The sequence below is a fragment of the Muntiacus reevesi genome, chromosome X (assembly GCF_963930625.1).
Source record: "Muntiacus reevesi chromosome X, mMunRee1.1, whole genome shotgun sequence".
In the NCBI taxonomy this organism is placed as follows: Eukaryota; Metazoa; Chordata; class Mammalia; order Artiodactyla; family Cervidae; genus Muntiacus; species Muntiacus reevesi.
Genome location: NC_089271.1, coordinates 19,929,914 through 19,949,436, shown reverse-complemented (window position 1 = coordinate 19,949,436; position 19,523 = coordinate 19,929,914). Strand labels below are relative to the sequence as shown.

The window sequence follows — 19,523 nt, the reverse complement described above, 5'->3', positions numbered from 1 at the left end:
ACTCTCTTTCCCCATCCATCAGCTGAACGGAGAAGATTCCAAAAAGCCAGATGAAGGCAGAACCACAAGATGGAAGAAGTCTGAGTTCCCAAGTCCCTACTTGGAGGAAAGCTGCCTGACAGGGACAGCCAAGTTGGACATTCCAGGAGCGCAGGGTACAATTATCATGGTACAAACCAATAAGTGCAGAGATGCTTATTACAGTGATGGTATGTCCTGACTAATAAAGTAACTATGGGGACCCAGGGGCACATTTCCTTGAGCACTCTTGTGCTACAACCCAAGGAGAGGATCAAAGATGATTAGCAATCTAAAAAACTTACTGTGGGGATTTCCCTGGTGGTGAAGTGGATAAGAATCTGCCTGCCAATGCAGGGGACAAGGGGACATGGGTTCAATCTCTGGTCTGGGAAAATCCCACATGCTGTGGAACAACTAAGCCCATGTGCCACAACTACTGAAGCCCGTGCACTCTAGAGCCAGTTCTCCACAACAAGAGAAGACACCACAACAAGATCACACAATACAACGAAGGGTAGCCCCTGCTTGCTGCAAATAAACCCCATCCAAAACAATGAAGACCCTAACGCAGGCAAAAATAAATAAATAATAGATAAATAAAGTACTTTAAAAATAAATAAAAGTGGTCTTTAAAAAAACTTACTGTGCTATGCAAATAAAGTGTTATCAAAATTCTCAAGAAGCATACAGTGTTTTGAAATCTCATAAACATACATACAAGTTGTTTTTGATGAATCGGTTGCTAAAGAGTAAACGATGTGACAGAGATTTGGAAGTTTCAAAATATCTGCAGATCATCTTATTATGGACATAATATCTGCAGTTAATTTTTCTGTTTACATTTCTTCCACTGTGGTTCACTATGCTTACATCTAAGCTATCATTTTGATAAGAACCAGATTAAACTCTCCCTTCAGTCATGGTCTTTCTTGGCTCCTTTTGTCATGTCAGATCCTGCATTTCTAAAGCATAATCACCACCAGAGAGATTATCTAATACAGTACACCAAGGCCCAATCTATTATTCCCTGGTTGTCAATTAGGCTTTTGTGGAAATAAAATTAGTAAATTTTCAAAAATTACCTACTAATTTACAACTGAAGATAACACAAGACACTGGAAAAAACCAACTCACTAAGTTCTGGAGAATGTATACATAGCATGGAAACTCCATCTTTCAACAGAAATTACCTCCACAGTTTAAAAAGTGTTGAGTAACTCAATGGCATAGGAGTACAAAATCATTTGGGTCATATTTTACAAAATTTCAGAGCTAGGAAGTACACATGAAAAAGTTTCTAAAGCAGTGAATCTCCCAAAAAAACTAATCATAAGATTCCTAGGGTGCTTGTTAAAATACAGATTTATAGGCCTCGCTCCAGATCTATAGAAGAGGACTGCTGGAATCTGTATTTTTACCAGAGGCCCAAGGTGATGCTGTTGGTATTATTGATCCACAGATTACACTTGGGATATCAAGGTTTCACCCCACACAGAATCTGAAATGAATTTATTATTTCTACTCTCCCTTTTCTGTATGCTTACTTTTCTGTATGCTTTCTTCAATGAACAACACATTGTTTTTATTATAAGAAAATAGCACCTTAAAGAGAAGAGCTCTTCAAAAGTGTCTAAATGTTTTCATAGGTAGCGATGGATGATAAATTTTATTCCCAGGACTTCTCCAGGTGCCTCTTTTTTTTCACATAATTCCTGGCAACATAACCTTGTCTAAGTCCAAATAAGTAAGTGTGATTTGGGGGACTTCCCTGGTGGTCCAATGGCTAAGACGCCATGCTCTGAATGTTGGGGGTCTGGGTTTGATCTCTGGTCAGGAAACTAGATCCCACATGCTACAACTAACACAGTCAAACTGACACAGTTGACACAGTCAACTGACACAGTCAAACAAATATTTTTTAAAAGAAAATATGATTTTTAATCATGGTCCAGCAATTAACCTATTAAACTGTGACTGTGAACTATTTGACCTTCCTGTGCTTCATTTTCTGTAGTCAAATCTGAATGGCTTCATGAGGATGCAAAATTCTCTTTCCTGATCTAAAATATGACACAAATGAAGCTATCCATGAAATAAAAATAGAATCACGGACATAGAGAACAGCCTAATGTTTGTCAAGGGGGAAGGGGTTGGGGGAGAGATGGAGTCGGAGGTTGCAGTGAGCAGATGTAAGCTTTTATATATGGAATGGAGAAACAACAAGGTCCTACATACAGCACAGAGAACTATAGTCCATATCCTATGATGAACAACAGTGAAAAAGAATATTAAAAAAAATGTACATATAGATAGAACGGAATCACTTTGGTATACAGCTGCAATTAACACAACAGTGTAAATCAACTATATGTCAATTAAAAAATTATCTTTCCTGGATATTTTTAGAATTTCCTTGCTTTGTAGTGCCAAAGGAACAAAGCAACAAATTCCAAAATATTGTTTAAAAAAAGAAAAACCCGACAGTCCCTGACATTCTTTCACCAGTCTAATTTTTCTACAGCTTTCTGAGTGGTCTTAAGTCTTTTCAGTATTGGTACTTTGGTTTATTGACAGAAAGTGACTTATTGGCTTAAGAGAAGAAGGAAGGAAAAACAGCCAAAGATCAAGAATGAACTAGGAGAAAACAAAGATGTTCATATAGAAGTCTCAAAAAATAACATCACTATATAACTAGTTTCCAAAACTAATAAACAATTCAGGTTATCAGAGGGAATATGGAGAAAGATCGGAAATCAGGGGCAAAATAATTGCATATTTGTTGTCATTGTAGTAAATAAACTACACCAGATGATGGTCTCGGTTCGTTTGTCACAAAGGACACCACACGTTTCCCCAAGACTTTTTTTTTTAATGTCAAAACTCAGTATATTTTATATTTTTTCCATCTTTTGCTACAGTGGTGGTTCTAGGATTTTAAGATATCAAGTCATTAGCTATAAAACAACTCCTGATATTTACTTGTTGAAAGTTACAGTTTTGAGGAGAAAGGATGAAATCCAATTTTACTCATATTGAATTTGATAAGATTTAAAGATGTTCCCAAGACTTTTTTGATGTAACTTTCTCTAAAAAACAGTTTTCAAAGGACACGAGCGGGATTATCTTATAATGTCAAAGGAAAAATAAAAGTCACAGTAAAATGCACAAGAAAGCTCTTACTTCTTCCTCTCAGAGCCTAATATCCTAAACAAATCCTTAAAGTATTGAGGGACACGGACCACCACGTTCTCTGAGGGGCCAATGTCTTTCAGTTCAGGGTAGAGTCTGACATCGATGACCTTCTTGATGTAGCTCAGCCAGTCAAACTGAGGAGAGAAAGACAAAAAAAAAAAAAAAACAAACAAAAAACAGTGAGAGAACCTTTGCTGGGGAACAATCAAGGAAAAAGGCAACCAGAGTCAGTAGAATGTAATCCATGGCTTGTGATCTCAGACCAAATAAATATGCAACTGCTCAAATCTAGAAGATAAATGCCTGATCACTGCCACCCAGACCAGACTTGCTGGCTGAATCATAAATGGAACATGTGTTCTGTGCCACCTCTGTATGGACCACACATGTGCGCACATACTCACCCAGCTGCACACGCACTCACGTCCCTAGCCCTTCCTGCACTCTCATCCTCCCCTCTCCTCCTCCCACCTTCGCTCCTGCTCTCTCTCTCTCTCCATCCCTCTTGCAGTAGCACTCACCTCCCTTCTCCCTGCACTCGGCCCCATTCCGTGCTCATTCACTCTCCTGTCCCCATAGACATAGATGCCCCGCGACATTTCCGGTTCTCCCTCTGGCACAGCCTTTCTTACACAGAGGGAAACAAACAACAGCACAGAGTAACACGTGTCTCCCCTTCGTAGCATCACTGTCTTGGCGTCTTGAACTGGCTACCTGGAAAGTCCTTTCCAGGTTTTTCCTTTTCCTTGCTCCCCTGCCTGCCTCCACTAGTGAAATGGGAAGCCAGTCACTCACTTGCCCAGCCTACCCTGTAAGAAGGGAGTCCCGCATGCCCCAGTTTTACTCAGTAAGAAATAAAGCGATGACACATGGAAAGGCTTTGGTTTTTCCTGGTAGAAGGGTTAAACATGGCCCACACTGGGGCTTGCCCCTTCTTCCTGCTCTGAGGACAGATGTGACATATGCAGCTACGGCAGCCACCTTACAACCCTGAGTCATCAAATATGCAGTCAAAAAGCCAACACACTATAAAGAGTGGAGTGGAAAGAAAGAACTTGGATCTTTGACAACGTTGGGCAACAGCTAAACCAACAGCAACAGCAACCTATGTCTAGACTTTTGTCTATATAAGGAAATAGGCTTTAAGTTTTTAGGCCACTCTTGGAAAAGTTTTCTGTTCCACAGAGCAGACAGCATCCCAATGCATAGACAAGGGATATTTTATGTGATGACTGACAGAGATGGCGATGAGCAAGAAGATCAATGGTAGCTTTTATGAGGCAAAATTTTACACACAGGTGAGATAGAATTGCTCATCAAATGACCACTTGAGATACAATTTCCTGGGTTGCTTTCACTAACCTGGGGAATCATAGCACTCAGCTGGGAGATGTTCATTTTGTTGTACATGGCCTCACTGGTTCGGTTTTCATGCGGAATCATTATCTGGTGGAAAGAGACTTTGGTTATTTTTTTCAAACAAACCATTTCTACATAACTTCTGCATAACTACCTCCTACATGTGCCAAAACATCTGTATAGTATCATAAACTTTTTCAAGATTTTGGTGTGGTGCCGAACCTGAGAGAGGGGAGGGAAAAAAAAATCACTTTAGGCAGGATTAAGAAAATAAAAAGAAACTTTCCTTTCCTGTTCAGTGTGAAACACTGGACTTGGTACAAAAATAACTACTCGAATCCCTCCCTAACCTTTCATGTGGATGGACGAAATCTACTACTGGCTTGGGGTAGATAGCCATGCTAAGATTGGGCGATTTGAGACAAACATCCAGTCCACCTGTAGTATCCAGGTAAGAACTTCTACAGTTCATAAACTACAGACCACCCCGTCATTCCCAGGGGAATGTTCTCACTAACAGCACTAGACTATCTGAACAGCACTGCCACCAGTGATCGTTCTGTCAACAGTTCCATCCCTCACTTCCCTTCTCCCCTCTGGTTTCTCTGGCCTGAAGATTTCCCTGGCCCCACTGCTAGGCATATGGGATCAGTTACCACCCAGACATATTTCCACACCTGCTTCTCCAGCCCTGACCCTTCACACTCCTTCCATTCCCAACACTTGTGCTCCTGGCAGTTATGGCAACGTCAAATCGAAGGTTCTAGGCGCTGCCATATTTAATCTGAGAGGAGCAGCAATGATCATCTTCCTCAAGGGCCATCTTAATCACTTCTGCAGACAGGCAGTAGCTCCTCATACTGCTCAACACATCATGATTTTGCCTTAAGGTCCTCCATCATCTGATTCCCCTGCATTAAACTTGTCACCTTCCAACTCACACAGGACTCTCCTACCCTTGCACTCCTGTCCACCATCACTACCCTCATGGTTTGAGCCATAAGTCAAGACTTTTTGCTTGTGATCCATTTTCTGTTGCAAGTCTTTCCAATTAAACTCCACTTGGCTCCAATCCCAAGGGCCATGCCATCAACAAGACCTCCCCTTAGGCATACATCTCTCTAGTTGTGATTAGCTGAATGCACACTTCTATGGCTGTGTTTACAAGGACTTCTGGGGGGGTTAGTGAAGTTGTCCTGTCTCCCCAGCTTTAGATGTCTGCCTGGGATAATGTACCCCACTAATTCTGAAGGTCCCTAGTGACCTGGGATGTAAGATACAGAGACAAGTATTATCAGCTGGCAAAAAAACCCAAGCGCCATGGATTTGTCAAGCTAAAATCACAGAAGGCTGAGTGGCAGACATCTGCCTCCTCTTCTCTTCAGTGCCCTCAGCTTCTCCCTCCTCATCATCCATGGGAGAGACTTTCTGTAGCTCACAGGCAACCTCCTGCCTCCATTTCAATCACTGCTTCAGAGAATGTCCACAGTCTTCCTCGCTCTACTCAGACTCATGGGCCCAGGTTGGAGCCCTTTGGCCTTAGAGCTGTTTTCAGCTCTCTGCCAGCTCCTTCCTCCACCCCACGGATTTGTCACTTCATTTAGCCTCTTGACTATTCCCAGTCTTGCCTCGGCCCAGCTGTTTTGAGTTCCCTTTTTGGTTCAGATCCCTGGCTTAGGGCAAGGCCTTTCCCGCTGTATCGGAGCTTCAGTCCAAATGAGGTCTCTGGGTCTCCGATTTGCCTGGGAAGAGAATCCAGATTGCAGGGAGCCAACACACGGGACCCCGCCCTTGGAAAGGCCATAGGGGAGAAAAACCTTACGGGCAAGGCGAAAACCTTACAGGCAAGGCGAATCAGGTTATCAGGGGTTTTTTGAAAAGACCAGGTCACGAGATCCCACCCATGACAAGGTCATGAGGAGAAAGCCTGATAGACAAGGCAGATCAGGTTTTCCGGGATTTCGGAAAGCTGCCCCCGGCTCTCACCTTAAAGATGATATCTGTCTTTCTGATGCCTGCCTCAATGGACTACTCCCTAATTTCTCTGACACAGGCAGGAAGGCCTTCCCCGATCTCTTCCCAAATAAGAATCAATTTAGAATTTTAATCAATAAGTTTCCCAGGTGGTGGTATTTTATGAAATTATTTAGGGTGAAAGGAGTGTTTTAATTCAAACTCCTTTGCTGGTAGTTTTGTTAGCCAAATGCATTTATGCGCTTGGTACTAATATACATGATTGCTTATAATATCCTAATCATAAAATAACATAAAGAACCTGATTATATAAAAGCCCTAATAGATATAGAGCCCTTTTAAGGGGTAAAGGAGTCCTATTGGAAAACATAAGAAAATTATTCTATAGGTGGTTATTGGGTTGTGATTTGCTTGCTATGTTTTACTTGCTGTGTTTTACTTGCTGTATTTTTGCCTTTAATGTGCTAAGGTTGTGTTGTGGAGACCATTGTTAATATAGTTAAAGATCTAGGGAAATAAGAACTTAGCCCTAGTGTGGTAACAATGAAATGGTTGTTAATGGTCAGCCAGGAGTGCTAGTTAGAAGTTGCCTAACTGAAGCCGCAGAGTCTGTATGGGGTAAACTTCTTAGATAAACGCAACTGACAACTTTTGCAGAAAGATTAATTTTTGTATTAACAAGAATATAATTCTACTCTGTACTATTGCCCTATGAGACTGCTACCTTTCAGTTAAGGTCACCATAGAAACAGAAAATAGGTTTACAATCACCTGACCTGCAAAACTGTTGATAAGCCCCAAGGCCAAAAGATAATGTACAAGACCCTCATAAACAAAGAAGTATGCAGAAAACACCCTGGTTTTGTGAAGAACAAGCTGATGTAATGTTAAACTATCTTCCCCTTAGAAATGTACTAATGTAGGGTATAAAAGCCACGGTAAAAAATAAAGCATTGCCAGACTCTCCCAGACCCTCTGCACCCCCATCTGGTCATTCCCTCTCTCTCTCTCTCTCCCTCGCAGACTTGGCCCTATCAAGGCTAGTCTCACGTCTCTCTCTCTCGCCGACGCCGTTCATCCTGAGGGTACCCCCTGGATCCTGCCGAGGCTGGACCCCGGCACCAGATGGCCTCTAGACACGGCGGGGAGGCCCAGTCTGACTCCAGAACATCTGCAGCAGTCTTTGCTGTCTTCAAAGGTGACACAGAGGAAGGAACTGTATGTGCTGCGACTAGGGGGTCTGGAGAAAGACACACATGTACACCTCGCCAGCCAAGAGTCTGACTCCTCCAGACCCTATCCATCAGCCTGCTCCCACCTTGCCACCCCACCACATCTCGCCAAACACAAAACCAAACAGTGCTTGGACTCCTAAGCACTTCAAGATTTTTACCAACTTCTATTATAAAAGACTACCAACAAATACAGGGATTCCCTGGTAGCTCAGACAGTAAAGCGTCTGCCTACAATGCGAGAGACCTGGGTTCGATCCCTGGGTTGGGAAGATTCCCTGGAGAAGGAAATGGCAACCCACTCCAGTATTCTTGACTGGAAAATCCCATGGACTGAGGATCCTGGTAGGCTACAGCCCATGGGGTCACAAAGAGTAGGACACGACTGAGTGACTTCAGTTCACTTCACTTCACTTCACCAACAAATACACAATCTCTTCTTAATAAAAGTATTTTTTTTTTCACTACAGTGTATCTCCCCAAGCAGATTTCATCATATCTGTTCCGTCCGGTCCTGAGGACGTATAAAGATTTTATACTTTGGTTCTTCTAGAAAAGTTAATTCTTTGAACAAAGCTAACCATGTAGGATTTCTCATTAGTCTCCCTCAAGTTTGTTCTGAGGTCTTTTTGTCTCCACCATGAGCCTGAAAGAATTTAAAAGGGGACTTACACAGAACACAGCATATGACACAATGACATTCATGAAAGTGGGGCAAGAAAAGTATGAAAGCCAGGGTTGGGTCTAAGAACTAATACATGCTTACCAGCTTGCCCTATACACTTTCTACATCAAATTATGTGGCTAGACTTCCCAAAGTCTCAATCTTAGATGAGACTGATTCTGCATCGGAATGGTGTCAAGAGTAAACTAGATTAAAAATAACCTTCCACTTAAGCCAATTTCATACGGATTTATCAAATGCATATTCTTCATTTGAGGCCAAATAGGCATTTCCCTGGGAAAACAGAGAGAGCCTCTCCCTGCTGCTTTCTTTGTCCACCGCTGAGGAGCATGTAGATGCTGACTGGGCTTCAAGCAGAGGCGGAAGAAGAGCTCTTCTATCTGTTACAGTTTTTCTTTCTGCTACTTCCCAGAGCAGGGTGCTATGAGTTCTATCTTGGACCCAAAGGACAATGCTACAGAATGATTTTTATTTTTATATATATTCTCATGCAAGATATATCACCTTTAAAATAAGGAGAAGGAAAAGAAAAAAGATTTTAGATGAAGACTTACCTCAGCTATCTTAATTTCCAACCTAAGCACCGACTTCATGTCATGCTCTGCTCGGGAGCTATTAGCTCCCAAAAGCACAGCAGTATCCACCATGAACTTGTAAAGAGCATCCCGATACTGTAAGAGATAAAGAAGCAAGGGACCATGACAAGAGTCTATTAGGGAAGTATGTTTGAGGAACACAGAGGAGCAGAAACAGCAGGTGGAAATATATGCCCATCATTTTCACTCTGTACTCAAAGTATGGTATGAACATTATGCAATACCAACCACTCATCTACCATTTTGGGACAAAGAAGAATGACGGCTACTTGGGTACTGTTTCCATGACAGATAGAAATGTCCGGCCACCAAGAATCAAGAGAATTTGTTTTCTGGCAACCAGTAATATTAAGGATATATGAAACATCTACAAGTGAGTCCAGACTCCTCTTTCCAGGCAAGTGAGGCTTTAATATTAATAAAATAATGGGAAAGAACTGGTTGCTAAGAGCAGGAGGCATGATCCATGAAGACTAGCGGGAACTGTGATTTATTTTCTTCCAGCTCAATTTACCCATCTCCACACTAAAAAGACCAGCAATTGAATGTTTTTTTTTTTTTTTTTCCATTTTGCAGTGTTTTTACCACGTTCTTCTCACTAGCTCAGGGAGAAAGGAAAGGAAAGATGAGAAGAATGATGAAGAGAAACCGAGAAAATGCAGAAGTTCCTTGCTGCATGTTCAGGAACCCATTTTCAGACTATTCACACACTATTGGAGAAGAAGACCTTACTTTGTGGGAGTTGAGGAATCATGTGTGTGTGTGTCAGGGGGTTGGGGTAGGTCCCTTCTCCTTTCAGGTACATTTTAAGAACTCAATACACCAGGTATTAAACTGTTTCATAGTTTTGCTATGGGAATAAGATTCCCTAATATACACCTTGATTCTGCAAAGCTATTCTTATAATGCTTATGACTCCAAGACCTTGGCATATAGCAGGCCCTTAATAAATATTTGTTGAATCAGTAAGCAAGCCTCACAGATAGTCATAATTAGAAAAGTTTTGCAATTTGCAGTTAAATTCCAAAAATATTTATTCGACCAACACATATGCAAGATGTCTTGCTAGGCCTTCTGTGCACACGGGGGAAGTACAGATGAAAAATTAAATAATGCTTAAGTCTAGTTCCCAGTGTGTGATCCTGTGAGGGAGATAAACACGTCATTACTAACTATAACACTAGTAACACCAAAATAAAGTCTTTAATAAAGCTAAGTGCTTGGAAACTCAAGAACGAGAGAATTCTAGCCTCAAGAAAACAGGGAAAGAGTTTTTTAAAGGGGACAGACTCAGGAGCAGGGGCATACTTCTGAGAGGTGTGCGAGCTGCCTTTGTTGGGGGAAGAATAAAGATAGGTGAGACAGCAAAGGTGGTTTGGGACTTGGTTGTAAAGAGGCCTTGAACACCCTCTAAGGAATACAGAGTCTAACTTGTGAGCAAAAGCACACTGGGAGATGTACTTTGAGAGCTTGCCAAGTGGTGCTAAGGAGCTAATGGAATGAAGGGGAGGAGGGAATAGTTAAAAGGAGACTCAACAAAGACCTGCCCTAGGGCAGCAGAGAGACAAAGGAAGCACCAGTGGGGAAGAGATATTTTGAAGGCAGAGTCTACAAGACTGATTGGTTACAGGGCGGGGACAACATTTCAAGCATGGCTGCATATCAGATGGTGACCCAAGTAGAAACAGAAGTGCCTCCAGACTGGTAAAAGTTCATTCTGTCCAATTTCAAGAAGGAAAACTTGCCAACCTTTTTTGATGAGTGTCCTCAGCCAGAAAGTCGCTGAGGTTCCTGCCCTGCAGAGCCTTCTAAATACAGGCTTTCCTATCAGCAAAGGAGCAGGGACTCCATGAGAACCAGCACTTCCCCCATCAAAGTCCCTGCATTCTCAGGCCAGGCCAGAAACCCGAGCCTCCCTGGTCAAGGGTCCCCCAGGCCTGAGGCTCCCTTGGAAGTTCAACAAAGGTTCCAAAATGAATTCAAAGTGTCAGGAATAAACCAGCTCTAATCCAATCTCCAGGAAATGACTAGGTTTCCAAGCCAAAGCAAGAAGTTTGAGCGGATTGATCCCATCTGGTTCTCATTAACCTTATGTTAACCTGGGGCACCAATTGAAAAAAAACAGATTCCTAGGCCCCACTTCAAGTCTACTAAATCTGACTTTCCATGGCTGAGGCCCAAGAATCAACATAATAGAAGCTTCTGAGGTGATTCTTAAGCAATACAATTTGGGACCCGCTGGTCAACTGGGTGTCCATTCCCACACTTCTGCAATATACTAAGAGCTGTCCATACTTCTGAGGGCTGGCTGCAAGACCACTCCTTTGGGTACCACATTTGGTGTGCTGTCTTCCCCGCTCACGTGTAAGGACACTGAGCACAGAGAGTGCTCAGCCTTCATTTCCAGACTTCCAGAAAACAGGGAGGGCCATTTATCTGCCCAAAGAAAAGGCCTTTGCTTCCTACATCGGGAATATGGTTGTCAAACACCCACACTGCTCCATTCGAGTAAAGAGTTAGGGATTTTAGAACAACTTATGAACCTCACAATGTCTGACAAGATGCAGAGTTGATTGAGGAAAACTTACAGACTTGGCTTCTGTGCTGTTATCAAGGTAGTCTTCCCTCACGGCTAGGGAGAGCGCCGCTTGGTCCAGCTGTTGAAACAAAAAACAAAGCATTCTGCTGGCACTGAAAATTCTTCTGTACCATGTTAATGAGTCATGAAATCAGGATCCCTGCCATATTTTGAGCATGTGTCACCATTACTAAAACAATTCAAAGCAAACAGGTGCCGCAGCAATCAATGACAGTTATCAAGTATCAGAGACCTGCCCCTGATTCCCTGATTCATGGTTTCTAACCTTTTGAGTTTCTAACAATACTAAATAGTGTCAAAGCTAGATGACTTTGAAATAGGATTATCTGATTCCCACCTCCCCCCCCATTTGATGGGTAGAGAAACAAAATCCAGAGAGGTGATTTTGCTTTGAGAAATCTTTGCAAACTTTAGAACCCTCTCTGGAAAATTTGAAATAGGTGATGAAAACACAAATAATAAGCAGACAACTAAATATGTATAATTATTATTAGAGAAAACTATAGCAAAATTTCTTGAATTAAAACTTTCAGCACCTTAAAGGTAATCAAAGAGAAGATTATAATCTTTCCACAAAAGTGTGCTAGAATAATCAGATATCCATTTGCCAAAAAAAAATGAATCTCAAACTAGACATCACAACCTGCACAAAAATTAATATGATATGGATCTAGAACTACATAGAAAACCTAACAATATAAAACTTCCAAAATCACTATGGATTGGTGACTGCACTCATGAAATTAAAAGAAGCTTGCTCCTTGGAAGAAAAGCTTTGACAAACTTAGACATATTAAAAAGCAGAGACATTACTTTGCCAACAAAGGTCTGTATAGTCAAAGCTATGGTTTTTCCAGTAGTCATGTATGGATGTGAGAGTTGGACCATAAAGAAGGCTGAGTGCCAAAGAACTGATGCTTCTAAATTGTGGTGCTGGAGAAGACTCTTGAGAGTCCCTTGGACTGCAAGGAGATCAAACCAGTCAATCCTAAAGGAAATCAACCCTGAATATTCACTGGAAGGACTGATGCTGAAGCTGAAGCTCCATTACTTTGGCCACCTGACACGAAGAGATGACTCATTGGAAAAGACCCTGATGCTGGGAAAGATGAAAGGCAAAAGGAGAAGGGGGGACAGAGGTTGAGATGTTTGGATGGCATCACCGACTCAATGGACATGAATTTGAGCACATTGGGAGATAGTCAAAGACAGGGAAGCCTGGAGTGCTGCAGTCCATGGGGTCGCAAAGAGTCGCACATGACTTAGAGACTGAACAACAACAACAAATAAAACTTGCAGTAAAAAAACATATGGGAAAATCTTTGACCTGGGGTTACACAAAGAGTTCTTAGATATGACACCAAAATCAGATTCATAAGAGAAAAAATAAATTGGACCTCATCATCATTAAACATTTTTGCTCTGTGAAAGACATTGTTAAGAGAATAAAAAGGATAAGCTACAGATAGGAAGAAAATATCTGAAAATCACATATATGACAAAGGACTTGCATCCAGAATATATAAAGAACCCTCATAACTCAATAAAAAAACAAACTGCCCAATTTAAAACTGGACAAAAGATCTGAACAGACATTTCACCCAAGAAAATATTCAAATGGAAAATAAATTTATGAAAGCATGCTTAAAATCACTAGTCATTAGAAAATGTATATGATACCCACAGTAAAATACCACTATACATCTACTAGGATGGCAAAAACAAAAAACAAAAATACTGACAATGTCAGGGACTTCTCTGGCAGTTCAGTGGTTAAGATGTCTCACTTCCACTACAAGGGGTATAGGTTCAATCTCTGGTTGGGTAACTAAGTTCCCACATGACTCATGGCATGGCCAAAAAAACAAAACACTGATAATGCCAAGTACTGGTGAGGATGTGGGAAAACTAGTTCACTCATACGCTGTTGGTGGGAATGCAACATGACCGAGTCATGTTGGAAATCAGTCTGATAGTTTCTTACAAAACTGAATGTACATATGACCCAGCAATATCATTTCCCAGCCACTTACCAAAGATAAATGAAAACTTATACTCACACAGAAACCCACATGTAACTTTATTCATTATTGCCAAAATTCTGAAACAACCCAAATGTCCTTCAACTGTCAAATGGATAAACTGTGATACTCACCCATAAAAAGGAATTAACTACTGATACATGCAACAATATGGGCATATTTTAATCACATCCCCCAAAAAGGCAAAACTACAGGGATGGAGAACAGGGGATGGGGAGAGTGGATGATTACAAAAGGGCAACACAAGGTAAATTTGGGGGAAGTGACGGGACGGACTATTGTCTGTCTTGATTATGGTGGTGATTCTGTGACTCCATGCATTTGTAAAAACTTACAGACTTGAGCTTCACAAAAAGTGAATTTAACTGTAAGTAAAATTTTAAATACATAAAAATTTTAAAGTTCTAGAACTTCCTCTAAATTTCTGGCTGTTCTTTCTTGAGTATAAACAACTGCCCAAAGACTGAATAAAACTGAACCCAACATCAAATTTTCTACCTTAAATCTTATCCACACATTTAAAAAGTTAAGCTAATTGGGGGGAAAAGATGTTTTCATAACATCAACCTTGCCTGGGTGTATTGCTAAAAACCTCAAATTATTGTGTTCAATCTTCTTCTCTAATTGGCCCCAAACAACCAAGTCACAAGCCAGCCTGGCTTCATCATACTCCAATTCCCAATACACCACCCTTTCTTCCAAAAATTAAGTAAGCCAGAAACATGAAACACAATATTATGATTAAGATGATTTGGCTTTCAATTAGAGTTGAACCACTTGGAGAATTTTTTGAGCTTTAGTCTCAAAGGAAAGGAAACTGTGTAGACAATATCAAGAAAGCCAAAGCTTCCCTCTGATGAAATGAAGTTAAATTTATTTATTGTAAAAGTTTAGACGATTCAAGTGAAGTTACCGGACCTGTTTTAAATCTTCAGATTGCTACAGTTCTGAGGGAACCTCTTAAATATATGAAACTGATTGAATAAGGTTAGTCAGCTGAAATTAGAAACAAAGGCTTGAGGCAAAAGACTTTCTCAAGAGGCCAATATTAGGATACTATGTTATTTTAGGTTTTTTAATCCATGCATTTGTAACTGATCTTAATATTGCAAGTAGAAAACAAAATACATGTTTAGGAAATCTGATACCCTGAACTAAAATATAAATTTTTTTCTCTGACTGAAACAACACACAGGTTAGGAAAGAAAACAGTAATACAAGAAGAAACATCTCACACATTATGCTGTAGTTATAGGACAAAAAACAAAAACTTTATCTCCAGGAAAGTCTGTCCTTATCATTCTTACAGATTTTACTAAGAGTCGCACAAATGCAGGCCACTGGGTGATGGTCACTTCAAGTCACTGTTCTGGTAACACATACTGACACAACCTTGACCTTCCAAACACTCTCTCAGGACCACAGACATTCCAAAGTCTTTCATTGTCCTTTAAATCCTCCTTCTTGCTATCTCCTTACACAAAATGAAGCCAAACACATGTAGCAAGATATGCTCTGAGGCATTAATCTGCCATCTCGTGTATTTTTGTTTTTCCTTTCTCCCATTTAAGCCTGTGGCAAATTCTGTGTCATCGTGCCACCATCGTGTAGCTTTGAGCAGCCCCAGCTTGCCAAACCACATGTCCTCAGGATGGGAATATCCATTGGAAGAGTGTCTTTTTTCTTCACCCAAAGATACCACCTAAGAGTATGCCCACAGTGATGTGCCTTACCAGTTTTTTTTTCCCTTATCCCCATGGGCTTGTGGGATTAGCAAAGCCTAGAACATTGAGGAAAATAGCAATAGAATGTGATGGAAAAGGAAGTCTAAATGCATTGAGGGAGAAGGGTTTAGAGGTAAGAGAGAGTTCTCCCAGAGCAGAAAGAAGACATTTGAGGCAGTTAAAGAAGTCAGAGTTTCTTGTGAGAAGAGGGACCACTCAATGCCCCTAGAAAATGGTAGGATTTGAGAGGGAGTTGGGGGCCCAGGGCCCCAGCAGCAGAGAGGCACCCCTTCAGGTTCACCCAACCCCAAGGGCTGGGATGGCAGGTTTCTTTTCAGAAATAGATAACTGATGATCAGATGTCCAGTCCCCTAGGACAGGGGTCCCCAACCTCCAGGATCTAATGACTGATGTCTGAGGTAGAGCTAATGTAATCATAAAAGAAATAAAGTGACAATAAATGTAATGGACTTGAATCATCCCCCACGCCCGGTCCATGGAAAAACGGTCTTCCAAGAACCTGGTCCCTGGTGCCAAAAGGGTTGGGGATCGCTGCCCTAGGAGAAGGCTGAGAAATGAAGTAGCTGCCAAGTGAGGAAGGGTCTAGACTGGCTCACTTTCCAACTAGAAGGTGGGGTGGGAGTTCAGCGACAGAGATGAGACTGGCTAAAGAAAATGCCTGTTTCTTGTGCATCTGAACTTGAGATCTGAGATGTATGTTTGGCACAAAGATTGAAGAGAAACATTCCCGAAATGGTTCTGTCAAGCTGCCTGATCATGATTTAAGAGAAAGGTACCTTTTGCCACGTGCTACTGTGCACCAGTATCTATCCTGTGAATTGTCAGCAAGTTCATCCCATTTAAATCTCAGAGCAACAGTGAAAAGTAAATTCAAATCAACCTTTCATTACACCTGGGGAAAACGAGACTGAGAGAGGTGAAACAACCTGCACAAAGACATTCAGTGAGTGGGTCACAAAGCCAAGTCTCAATCTCTTTAAACACCAAAGCCTACTCTTTTTCCCACTATGGTAGTGGTTTTCAAATTACGTTCCACAAAACTTAAAAGGTGCATCGTGGTCTCCAAATATTCAGTTAGATTTTTTTTAGAGTTTTAACCACTTCTAACAAAAGCAACACTCACAAATTTTACAACATTGGCAGCCATCGATACGCTAGTTTTTGTTATCAGGTTCACTGGACTTTATGCAGATCTAAGAAGAAAGCTGTTCCTACCAATACCTAGATACATGCTTGAACTTCTAGCAGCTGCGTCATGGTTAGAAAGACTGTAGCTCTAACCTGTTAATTCAGGTGTGTGAATAGCCCCTCATACAAAATGGTATGAACAGGGATATGCCTAAAGTATACACACACTGCACTCAAATACCAGACCATGCTCAAACAAATCAGTTTGGAAGAAGCCGCCACCCTGGCAGAGGAGAGCTGTAGTAAGCACATGAGTACCTCCTTCCATTTGGAAAGTATTCTATTATTGACAATTCAGTGTCTCTAGGATCAGTTTAGTTGAATAATAAGTGAGCAAGGCAAGCTGTTAAAAATTGATTATTGTGATCCTCTATTACTCATGTTTCCCATAAGCTGGGATTCAAACTACAGGCTTGATTAGACCCAAGTTCATTTTTTTCTTTTTCTTTTGGCATCATTGGTGATAGCTTATGCTTCCCACTGCATAGTATCAGAAGGCACACAAAATCTGGTTGTCCCACTTTTAGCAATGGCCTACCACTGATATTTGAGTTCATCTGATATCAGTCTGCTCTCTCCTGAATTTTCCCATCATCCCTTCATCTAATAGTTTTAGCAGCCATTGATGACAGTTGCTTTGATCCTTTTATTCATTAGGGATTTTTAAAAATGATAATCTTTAAGTTCTATTATTTCTCCTGCCTTTTAAAGCTGAGAAATCTGTATGCAGGTCAGGAAGAAACAGTTAGAACTGGACATGGAACAACAGACTGGTTCCAAATCGGGAAAGGAGTATGTCAAGGCTGTATACTGTCACCCTGCTTATTTAATTTATATGCAGAGTACATCATGAGAAACACTGGGCTGGATGAAGCATAAGCTGGAATCAAGATTGCTGGGAGAAATATCAATAACTTCAGATATGCAGATGACACCACCCTTATGGAAGAAAGTGAAAAACTAAAGAGCCTGTTGATAAAGGTGAAAGAGGAGAGTGAAAAAGTTGGCTTAAAGCTCAACATTCAGAAAACTAAGACCATGGCATCTGGTCCCATCACTTCATGGCAAACAGATGGGGAAGCAATGGAAACAGTGACAGACTTTATTTTCTTGGGCTCCAAAATCACTGCAGATGGTGACTGCAGCCATGAAATTAAAAGACACTTGCTCCTTGGAATAAGAGTTATGACCAACCTGGACAGCATATTAAAAAGCAAAGACATTACTTTGCCAACAAAGGTCCGTCTAGTCAAGGCTATGGTTTTCCAGTAGTCATGTATGGATGTGAGAGTTCGACTAGAAAGCTGAGCGCTGAAGAATTGACACTTTTAAACTGTGGCGTTGGAGAAGACTCTTGAGAGTCCCTTGGACAGCAAGGAGATCCAATCAGTCCATCCTAAATGAAATCAGTCCTGAATATTCATTGGAAGGACTGATGCTGAAGCTGAAACTCTAAAGCTTTGGCCAACTGATGTGGAGAACTGACTCATTTGAAAAGACCCTGATGCTGGGAAAGATTGAAAGCAGGAGGAGAAAGGGACCACAGAGGATGAGATGGTTGGATGGCATCACTGACTCAATGAACATGAGTTTGAGTAAACTCCGGGAGTTGGTAATGGACAGGGAGGCATGGCGTGCTGCAGTCCATGGTGTCACAAAGAGTTGGACACGACTGAGCAACTGAACTGAAGTGAATCTTGAAGTTCTATTATTTCTCCTGCCTTTTAAAGCTGCAATTCTCCTATAAACAAGAATTTTCTCTCATTAGGTATGAGGTTACCCTGAAATCAGTCAAATTTAGTATGCTGTAGATTAAAATAGATATATCAACTAAATGTGCATGTGATTCTTATTTGGAACCTGAATCAAAGACCAACTGTTAACTTTTTTAGAAGACAATCAGCAAAACTGAAAATTAAGTTACTTCAAAACACCACTTAGGGTAATTAGTGATAAGTATGATCCTGTTTACTTTATTATTTGGGGTTTGCTTTTCTAGGCCTTTTCTGTACTTCCTGTCTAGAGAAGTTCCTTTAGCATTTGTTGAAGAACTGGTTTGGAAGTGCTTTTGTGTGTCTATGAAGCTTTTGATTTCTCCTTCAAATCTGAATGATATCCTTGCTGGATAGAGTAATCTTGGTTGTATGTAGGTTTTTCCCTCTCATCACTATAAGTATATCCTGCCATTCCCTTCTAGCCTGCAGATTTCTCTTGAAAGATCAGCTGTTAGCCTTATGGGGATCCTGTTGTGTGTTACTTGTTGCTTTTCCCTTGCTGCTTTGGAGACACAGACATTTTGGTCATAGTGGGAGAAGGACAGGGCAGAATGATATGAGAGAATAGCATTGAAACATATACATCACCATATGTAAAATAGATAGCCAGTGGGAGTTCAATGTATAACACAGGGAACCCAAAGCCAGTGCTCTATGACAACCTAGAGGGGTGGGATGAGGAGGGAGGTGGGAGGGAGGTTCAAGAGGGAGGAGACATATGTATACCTAATATTGATTCATGTTGATACATGGCAAAAACCATCATGATATTGTAAAGTAATTATCCTCTAATTACCAACTAATAAAAATAAATGGAAAAATATATATATTTTTTAAAAAACACCACTTAATGTATTTGCAAAGGATATCACAATATCCTGAAATTAAGAACAAAAGTTTGTTTTTTTTTAGGCCACATGGCATGTAAGATCCTAGTTTCCTAGCCAGGTAAACAGGCAAACTCCCTACACTGGGAGCAGGGAGTCTTAACCACTGGACTGCCAGGGAAGTTACCAAGAATGACAGTCTTAAAACATGGTTTGTTGGTTTGTTTGTTTTAGGTGAGTAATCTGTCAACGTGGGACAGAGGTCAGTTGGGCCATCACCATCATCAT

General features: G+C 41.0%; 1 protein-coding gene across 2 annotated transcripts in view; it reads right to left on the bottom strand.

The window, feature by feature from the left end:
- The window catches only part of PHEX (phosphate regulating endopeptidase X-linked), a 196,651-nt gene that overhangs the window by 133,135 nt on the left and 43,993 nt on the right, over window positions 1–19,523 (bottom strand). For both annotated transcript variants that reach the window (XM_065915712.1, XM_065915713.1), the window contains exons 6-9: window positions 11,648–11,716; window positions 9,018–9,134; window positions 4,576–4,659; window positions 3,202–3,347 (exon numbers count right to left, since the gene is read on the bottom strand). In XM_065915712.1, the coding sequence (XP_065771784.1) occupies window positions 3,202–3,347; window positions 4,576–4,659; window positions 9,018–9,134; window positions 11,648–11,716 (416 nt within the window). The remainder of the gene's footprint in view (window positions 1–3,201; window positions 3,348–4,575; window positions 4,660–9,017; window positions 9,135–11,647; window positions 11,717–19,523) is intronic.